The sequence below is a fragment of the Oncorhynchus masou genome, unplaced genomic scaffold (assembly GCF_036934945.1).
Source record: "Oncorhynchus masou masou isolate Uvic2021 unplaced genomic scaffold, UVic_Omas_1.1 unplaced_scaffold_443, whole genome shotgun sequence".
Classification (NCBI taxonomy): Eukaryota; Metazoa; Chordata; class Actinopteri; order Salmoniformes; family Salmonidae; genus Oncorhynchus; species Oncorhynchus masou.
In genome coordinates this window covers 61,452-71,308 of record NW_027010822.1, presented here as the reverse complement: position 1 = coordinate 71,308, position 9,857 = coordinate 61,452, and the positions used below count along the sequence as shown (strand labels likewise).

General features: G+C 47.3%; 1 protein-coding gene across 1 annotated transcript; it reads right to left on the bottom strand.

The window, feature by feature from the left end:
* Positions 1-1,755: 1,755 nt before the first annotated feature.
* On the bottom strand, positions 1,756-5,275 carry LOC135535089 (uncharacterized). Its single transcript, XM_064961813.1, has 4 exons — positions 5,175-5,275; positions 4,997-5,051; positions 4,741-4,873; positions 1,756-4,235 (listed from the first exon to the last, which is right to left on the bottom strand). Exons 1-4 carry the CDS (start codon positions 5,273-5,275, stop codon positions 1,756-1,758), a joined length of 2,769 nt encoding a protein of 922 aa, XP_064817885.1.
* Between the last annotated feature and the right edge of the window lie 4,582 nt (positions 5,276-9,857).

The window sequence follows — 9,857 nt, the reverse complement described above, 5'->3', positions numbered from 1 at the left end:
GTCAACAGTAGATAGATGGTATATTATCACCTAACTGGGTCAACAGTAGATAGATGGTATAGCTGTTATATTATCACCTGACTGGGTCAACAGTAGATAGATGGTATATTATCACCTGACTGGGTCAACAGTAGATAGATGGTATAGCTGGTATCACCTAACTGGGTCAACAGTAGATAGCGGGTATAGTTGGTATATTATCACCTGACTGGTTCAACAGTAGATAGCTGGTATATTATCACCTAACTGGGTCAACAGTAGATAGATGGTATATTATCACCTAACTGGGTCAACAGTAGATAGATGGTATATTATCACCTAACTGGGTCAACAGTAGATAGATGGTATAGCTGGTATATTATCACCTAACTGGGTCAACAGTAGATAGATGGTATATTATCACCTAACTGGGTCAACAGTAGATAGATGGTATATTATCACCTAACTGGGTCAACAGTAGATAGATGGTATATTATCACCTAACTGGGTCAACAGTAGATAGATGGTATAGCTGGTATATTATCACCTAACTGGGTCAACAGTAGATAGATGGTATATTATCACCTAACTGGGTCAACAGTAGATAGATGGTATATTATCACCTAACTGGGTCAACAGTAGATAGATGGTATATTATCACCTAACTGGGTCAACAGTAGATAGATGGTATAGCTGGTATATTATCACCTAACTGGGTCAACAGTAGATAGATGGTATATTATCACCTGACTGGGTCAACAGTAGATAGATGGTATATTATCACCTAACTGGGTCAACAGTAGATAGATGGTATAGCTGGTATCACCTGACTGGGTCAACAGTAGATAGATGGTATATTATCACCTAACTGGGTCAACAGTAGATAGATGGTATAGCTGGTATCACCTAACTGGGTCAACAGTAGATAGATGGTATATTATCACCTAACTGGGTCAACAGTAGATAGATGTTATATTATCACCTAACTGGGTCAACAGTAGATAGATGGTATATTATCACCTAACTGGGTCAACAGTAGATAGCGGGTATATTATCACCTAACTGGGTCAACAGTAGATAGCTGGTATATTATCACCTAACTGGGTCAACAGTAGATAGATGGTATATTATCACCTAACTGGGTCAACAGTCGATAGATGGTATAGCTGGTAGCTGTTATAGGTTCACTGTGTGGTGCCTGCTGCCTGGTAGAGAGAGGTGTTTAATGCTTCACAGTTGGGGTAATCTCTTTTACCTCTGACGGAATTCAAATCCCCAAATTCTGTTTTTGGGGGTCAGGTTTTAAACAGGGGAGGAGGGGAGGGTTGAGATTACACAGTCAGAGCCATATTTTTTTTATTTTTTTTAACCTTTATTTAACTAGGCAAGTCAGTTAAGAACAAATTCCTATTTTCAATGACGGCCTAGGAACAGTGGGTTAACTGCCTGTTCAGGGGCAGAACGACAGATTTGTACCTTGTCAGCTCGGGGATTTGAACTTGCAACCTTTCGGTTACTAGTCCAATGCTCTAACCACTAGGCTCCACTGCCGCCCCAATATAGATACATGTTCTATTTAATGCTGTGGTGGGAAGTGTAGCTGGGATAAGATACATGTTCTATTTAATGCTGTGGTGGGAAGTGTACCTGGGATAAGATACATGTTCTATTTAATGCTGTGGTGGGAAGTGTAGCTGGGATAAGATAAATGTGAGAGTATTTGGGAGTAATGTTGGGGCTGTAGTACGGTGAGAGCATTTGGGAGTAATGTTGGGGCTATAGTACGGTGAGAGTATTTGGGAGTAATGTTGGGGCTGTAGTACAGTGAGAGCATTTGGGAGTAATGTTGGGGCTGTAGTACAGTGAGAGCATTGGGAAGTAATGTGGGGGCTGTAGGACGGTGAGAGCTGAGGGGGCTGTAGTACAGTGAGAGCATTGGGGAGTAATGTGGGGGCTGTAGTACGGTGAGAGCTGAGGGGGCTGTAGTACGGTGAGAGTATTTGGGAGTAATGTGGGGGCTGTAGCACGGTGAGAGCATTGGGGAGTAATGTGGGGGCTGTAGTACAGTGAGAGCATTGGGAAGTAATGTGGGGGCTGTAGGACGGTGAGAGCTGAGGGGGCTGTAGTACAGTGAGAGCATTGGGGAGTAATGTGGGGGCTGTAGTACGGTGAGAGCTGAGGGGGCTGTAGTACGGTGAGAGTATTTGGGAGTAATGTGGGGGCTGTAGCACGGTGAGAGCATTGGGGAGTAATGTGGGGGCTGTAGTACAGTGAGAGCATTGGGGAGTAATGTGGGGGCTGTAGTACGGTGAGAGCTGAGGGGGCTGTAGTACGGTGAGAGTATTTGGGAGTAATGTGGGGGCTGTAGCACGGTGAGAGCATTGGGGAGTAATGTGGGGGCTGTAGTACAGTGAGAGCATTGGGAAGTAATGTGGGGGCTGTAGTACAGTGAGAGCATTTGGGAGTAATGTTGGGGCTGTAGTACAGTGAGAGCATTTGGGAGTAATGTGGGGGCTGTAGGACGGTGAGAGCTGAGGGGGCTGTAGTACAGTGAGAGCATTGGGAAGTAATGTGGGGGCTGTAGTACAGTGAGAGCATTTGGGAGTAATGTGGGGGCTGTAGGACGGTGAGAGCTGAGGGGGCTGTAGTACGGTGAGAGCTGAGGGGGCTGTAGTACAGTGAGAGCATTGGGAAGTAATGTGGGGGCTGTAGTACAGTGAGAGCTGAGGAGGCTTGAGTACGGTGAGAGCTGAGGGGGCTGTAGTACAGTGAGAGCATTGGGAAGTAATGTGGGGGCTGTAGTACAGTGAGAGCATTTGGGAGTAATGTTGGGGCTGTAGTACAGTGAGAGCATTTGGGAGTAATGTGGGGGCTGTTGGACGGTGAGAGCTGAGGGGGCTGTAGTATGGTGAGAGCTGAGGGGGCTGTAGTACGGTGAGAGCTGAGGGGGCTGTAGTATGGTGAGAGCTGAGGGGGCTGTAGTACGGTGAGAGCTGAGGGGGCTGTAGTACGGTGAGAGCTGAGGGGGCTGTAGTACAGTGAGAGCATTGGGGAGTAATGTGGGGGCTGTAGGACTGTGAGAGCTGAGGGGGCTGTAGTACGGTGAGAGCTGAGGGGGCTGTAGTACGGTGAGAGCATTGGGGAGTAGTGTGGGGGCTGTAGTACAGTGAGAGCATTTGGGAGTAATGTTGGGGCTGTAGTACAGTGAGAGCATTGGGAAGTAATGTGGGGGCTGTAGTACGGTGAGAGTATTGGGGAGTAATGTGGGGGCTGTAGTACGGTGAGAGCTGAGGGGGCTGTAGTACGGTGAGAGTATTTGGGAGTAATGTGGGGGCTGTAGCACGGTGAGAGCATTGGGGAGTAATGTGGGGGCTGTAGTACAGTGAGAGCATTGGGAAGTAATGTGGGGGCTGTAGTACAGTGAGAGCATTTGGGAGTAATGTTGGGGCTGTAGTACAGTGAGAGCATTTGGGAGTAATGTGGGGGCTGTAGGACGGTGAGAGCTGAGGGGGCTGTAGTACGGTGAGAGCTGAGGGGGCTGTAGTACAGTGAGAGCATTGGGAAGTAATGTGGGGGCTGTAGTACAGTGAGAGCATTTGGGAGTAATGTGGGGGCTGTAGGACGGTGAGAGCTGAGGGGGCTGTAGTACGGTGAGAGCTGAGGGGGCTGTAGTATGGTGAGAGCTGAGGGGGCTGTAGTATGGTGAGAGCTGAGGGGGCTGTAGTACGGTGAGAGCTGAGGGGGCTGTAGTATGGTGAGAGCTGAGGGGGCTGTAGTACAGTGAGAGCATTGGGAAGTAATGTGGGGGCTGTAGTACAGTGAGAGCATTTGGGAGTAATGTGGGGGCTGTAGTACAGTGAGAGCATTGGGAAGTAATGTGGGGGCTGTAGTACAGTGAGAGTTGAGGAGGCTGTAGTACGGTGAGAGCTGAGGGGGCTGTAGTACAGTGAGAGCATTGGGAAGTAATGTGGGGGCTGTAGTACAGTGAGAGCATTTGGGAGTAATGTTGGGGCTGTAGTACAGTGAGAGCATTTGGGAGTAATGTGGGGGCTGTTGGACGGTGAGAGCTGAGGGGGCTGTAGTATGGTGAGAGCTGAGGGGGCTGTAGTACGGTGAGAGCTGAGGGGGCTGTAGTACAGTGAGAGCATTGGGGAGTAATGTGGGGGCTGTAGGACTGTGAGAGCTGAGGGGGCTGTAGTACGGTGAGAGCTGAGGGGGCTGTAGTACGGTGAGAGCATTGGGGAGTAGTGTGGGGGCTGTAGTACGGTGAGAGTATTTGGGAGTAATGTTGGGACTGTAGTACGGTGAGAGTATTTGGGAGTAATGTTGGGGCTGTAGTACGGTGAGAGCATTTGGGAGTAATGTTGGGCCTATAGTACGGTGAGAGTATTTGGGAGTAATGTTGGGGCTGTAGTACAGTGAGAGCATTTGGGAGTAATGTTGGGGCTGTAGTACAGTGAGAGCATTTGGGAGTAATGTTGGGGCTGTAGTACGGTGAGAGTATTGGGGAGTAATGTGGGGGCTGTAGTATGGTGAGAGCTGAGGGGGCTGTAATACAGTGAGAGCTGAGGGGGCTGTAGTACGGTGAGAGTATTGGGGAGTAATGTGGGGGCTGTAGTACGGTGAGAGTATTGGGGAGTAATGTGGGGGCTGTAGTACGGTGAGAGCTGAGGGGGCTGTAGTACGGTGAGAGTATTGGGGAGTAATGAGGGGGCTGTAGTACGGTGAGAGTATTGGGGAGTAATGTGGGGGCTCTAGTACGGTGAGAGCTGAGGGGGCTGTAGTACAGTGAGAGCTGAGGGGGCTGTAGTACAGTGAGAGCTGAGGGGGCTGTAGTACGGTGAGAGTATTGGGGAGTAATGTGGGGGCTGTAGTACGGTGAGAGCTGAGGGGGCTGTAGTACGGTGAGAGTATTTGGGAGTAATGTGGGGGCTCTAGTACGGTGACAGTATTGGGGAGTAATGTGGGGGCTCTAGTACGGTGAGAGTATTTGGGAGTAATGTGGGGGCTGTAGTACGGTGAGAGCTGAGGGGGCTGTAGTACGGTGAGAGTATTTGGGAGTAATGTGGGGGCTGTAGGACGGTGAGAGTATTGGGGAGTAATGTGGGGGCTGTAGTACGGTGAGAGTATTGGGGAGTAATGTTGGGGCTGTAGTATGGTGAGAGTATTTTGGAGTAATGTAGGGGCTGTAGTACGGTGAGAGCTGAGGGGGCTGTAGTACGGTGAGAGCTGAGGGGGCTGTAGTACGGTGAGAGTATTTGGGAGTAATGTGGGGGCTGTAGTACGGTGAGAGCATTTCGGAGTAATAATTAACTAAAAAACAGAGCAATCTAGAATGCTATTTTGCCCTAAACAGAGAGTACACAGTGGCAGAATACCTGACCACTGTGACTAACCCAAACTTAAGGAAAGCTTTGACTATGTACAGACTCAGTGAGCATAGCCTTGCTATTGAGAAAGGCCGCCGTAGGCAGACATGGCTCTCAAGAGAAGACAGGCTATGTTCTCACTGCCCACAAAATGTGGTGGAAACTGAGCTGCAGTTCCTAACCTCCTGCCCAATGTATGACCATATTAGAGACACATATTTCCCTCAGATTACACAGATCTACAAAGAATTAGAAAACAAATCCAATTTTGATAAACTCCCATATCTACTGGGTGAAATTCCACAGTGTGACAAAGCAGCAGCAAGATTTATGACCTGTTGCCGCGAGAAAAGGGCAACCAGTGAAGAACAAACACCATTGTAAATACAATCCTTATTTATGTTTATTTATTTTTTCTTTTGTACTTTAACAATTTGTACATCATTACAACACTGTATATAGACATATGACATTTGAAATGTCTTTATTCTTTTGGAACTTCTGTGAGTGTCATGTTTACTGTTCATTGTTATTGTTTATTTCACTTTTGTATATTATCTACTCCACTTGCTTTGGCAATGTTAACATATGTTTCCCATGCCAATAAATCCCCTTGAAATGAATTGAGAGAGGGAGAGAGAGAGAGAGAGAGAGAGAGAGAGAGAGAGAGAATTGTCAAGATGGAGCAAGGAACCATGGGTAGTGTCACTGTTCCTCTGTGATATACATTCAACAAGCATCAACACACACACACACGCATGCAGCCGCCTCATGAAAATATCAACAATCAATAATAATAAAATATTTATTCATCAACAATAGATCACAAATTAAAGAGGAAATAATGGCAACAATGGCAACAATCATATGAACTTAAAAATCATAAGAAAAGCATCTTATCTCCAGTCAGAATCAATGATCCAAACCTGTTGATACCCTCCTTATCAAAATAACTTGTTTCTCCTAACTAGCCTAGCGGCTGTTGTGATGGAGAGTTTGGCAGGGTCACACTGAGAGACACATATAGACCCCTGTGGTCAGCCTGCTGTGCAGTTAGCTGGTAATGAGCTCTGACCTGGCTAGCTAGCCTGTTCCAACCCTCTGAGGCTCAATGCTGGGGAGGGAGATGGGTGTGAGATGGCTCAATGCTGGGGAGGGAGATGGGTGTGAGATGGCTCAATGCTGGGGAGGGAGATGGGGTCAGTGGGATAGCTCAATGCTGGGAGGGAGATGGGGTCAGTAGGTGGGGGATGGCGTGAAGAGACTCTGCACAGTGAAGTGAATATTTGTGTTTCCACTATGTTATGATCCCGACCCGTTCTTTCTCGTTCTCGCCATTTGTGACCTGCAATGCCCCTACTGCCCCATACTGCCCCCTACTGCCCCATACGGCCCCATACTGCCCCATACTGCCCATACTGCCCCCTACTGCCCCATACTGCCCCATACTGCCCCCTACTGCCCCATACTGCCCATACTGCCCCATATGGCCCCATACTGCCCCATACTGCCCCCTACTGCCCCATACTGCCCCATACGGCCCCATATGGCCCCATACTGCCCCCTACTGAACCATACTGCCCCATACTGCCCATACTGCTCCATACTGCCCATACTGCCCCATACTGCCCCCTACTGACCCATACTGCCCCATACTGCCCCTACTGCCCCATACTGCCCCATACTGCCCATACTGCCCCATACTGCCCCATACTGCCCCTACTGCCCCATACTGCCCATACTGCCCCATACTGCCCCTACTGCTCCATACTGCCCCTACTGCCCCATACTGCCCCTACTGCCCATACTGCCCCTACTGCCCCCTACTGCCCCAGTTGATGGTGATATCTATACCAGTACATCTGACCGGGTGGTGGTATCTATACCAGTACATCTGACTGGGTGGTGATATCTATACCAGTACATCTGACTGGGTGGTGATATCTATACCATCTGACTGGGTGGTGATATCTATACCATCTGACTGGGTGGTGATATCTATACCATCTGACTGGGTGGTGATATCTATACCATCTGACTGGGTGGTGATATCTATACCAGTACATCTGACTGGGTGGTGATATCTATACCATCTGACTGGGTGGTGATATCTATACCATCTGACTGGGTGGTGATATCTATACCATCTGACTGGGTGGTGGTATCTATACCAGTACATCTGACTGGGTGGTGATATCTATACCAGTACATCTGACTGGGTGGTGGTATCTATACCAGTACATCTGACTGGGTGGTGATATCTATACCATCTGACTGGGTGGTGATATCTATACCAGTACATCTGACTGGGTGGTGATATCTATACCAGTACATCTGACAGGGTGGTGATATCTATACCAGTACATCTGACTGGGTGGTGATATCTATACCATCTGGCTGGGTTGATGGTGATATCTACACCAGTACATCTGACTGGGTGGTGATATCTATACCAGTACATCTGACTGCGTTGTTGTGATGAGATCCCTACACTATATTATATGTTGTACTGCAGTCCAGGTCAGACAGTAGGGTTATCCCAATGGTGCATGGAACAGGGCATTACAGGTTGTTTTAACTGGGCCTGACACTGGGTGACGTAGTTAACACGGGATGACGTAGTAACCATAGTTACACGGGGTGACACGGGGTGACGTAGTTAACACTGGTTGGCGTAGTAACCGTAGTTACACGGGGTGACACGGGGTGACGTAGTTAACACGGGGTGATGTAGTAACCATAGTTACACGGGGTGACACTGGGCGACGTAGTTAACACGGGGTGACGTAGTGACCATAGTCACACAGGGTGACGTAGTAACCATAGTTACACGGGGTGACACTGGGTGACGTAGTAACCATGGTTACATGGGGTGACACTGGGTGACGTAGTTAACACGGGGTGACGTAGTAACCATAGTTACACGGGACACGGTGTGACGTAGTTAACACTGGTTGACGTAGTAACCATAGTTACACGGGGTGACACTGGGCGACGTAGTTAACAAGGGGTGACGTAGTGACCATAGTTACACGGGGTGATGTAGTAACCATAGTTACACGGGGTGACACTGGGTGACGTAGTTAACACGGGGTGCCATAGTAACCATAGTTACACGGGGTGACACTGGGTGACGTAGTAACCATGGTTACACGGGTTGACACGGGGTGACGTAGTAACCATGGTTACATGGGGTGACACTGGGTGACGTAGTTAACACGGGATGACGTAGTAACCATAGTTACACGGGGTGACACGGTGTGACGTAGTTAACACTGGTTGACGTAGTAACCATAGTTACACGGGGTGACACTGGGCGACGTAGTTAACAAGGGGTGACGTAGTGACCATAGTTACACGGGGTGATGTAGTAACCATAGTTACACGGGGTGACACTGGGTGACGTAGTTAACACGGGGTGACGTAGTAACCATAGTTACACGGGGTGACACTGGGTGACGTAGTAACCATGGTTACACGGGTTGACACGGGGTGACGTAGTAACCATGGTTACATGGGGTGACACTGGGTGACGTAGTCACCATAGTTAACATAGAAACATGGTCTGAAAACCAGTCATTCAAGCTCGCGTACCAAACTGTTTTGCCATGGGGAAAAAAATGAAAATCAGTCTTTCTTATTGGACAACTCAAGGTTGTCACCTCCCTGTTTTCTTCACTTGGAACACGACCCAGAGGTTACAGCTGCTGTTGAAAACTAAACGTGACGCGGACACTGAGGTAGATGCCTTCAATCAATTAACAGTGATCAATTAACAGTGATCAATTAACAGTGATACAGCATTCTGATCAAAAACAATCAATCAATAATTGAAATTATTAAAAAATAAACATATGAACATTCGTCAAAACACCTGCAGCAGATTCATACTGATGACGTCATATCCCTGCGCCGGAAAATAGGGGTTTAATGTCGTGTTCACTTGCTAGTCAGAAACTAGGAAATTCAGACTTTCTAACTGGTTGAACGCGGCACGTGTTTAATAACCACAACCGGTCAGCAGGTCGGGAAGTTCCAAGTTCCGATGAGCACATGAACACGGAACATGATTGTTTTGAAAGGAAGCCATTTTGTTTTAGTCACCCTCTACCTGCCTGAAAGGTTCTCATCAAAGCAAAACATTTTTCAACATAAAAAAATGTAAAAAAAACACAATTGAATGTTATAAATCTATTAAATAAAATCTCCAGTTTTAAACCAATCCCGTTTCATATAAAACATATATTTATATCATACCTTAAAAAAATAGAGATTTAACAATGCAATAACTCCACGAGTCAACAGAGCTGAGAAGAACAGATAGGTATTTTTAGAACAGTTTGTTGACACAGAATTAAAACTATGGTCTGTCTTCATTTCTGGTTTACAAGCTGTACATGTTTTCAAGAATTTGTTTTAGTATTGAACATGATATGATTCGATGTTTACATACAGAACCTCGTCTTATTGATGTCATATCTATACATTACATTATTTAATGTTTACATA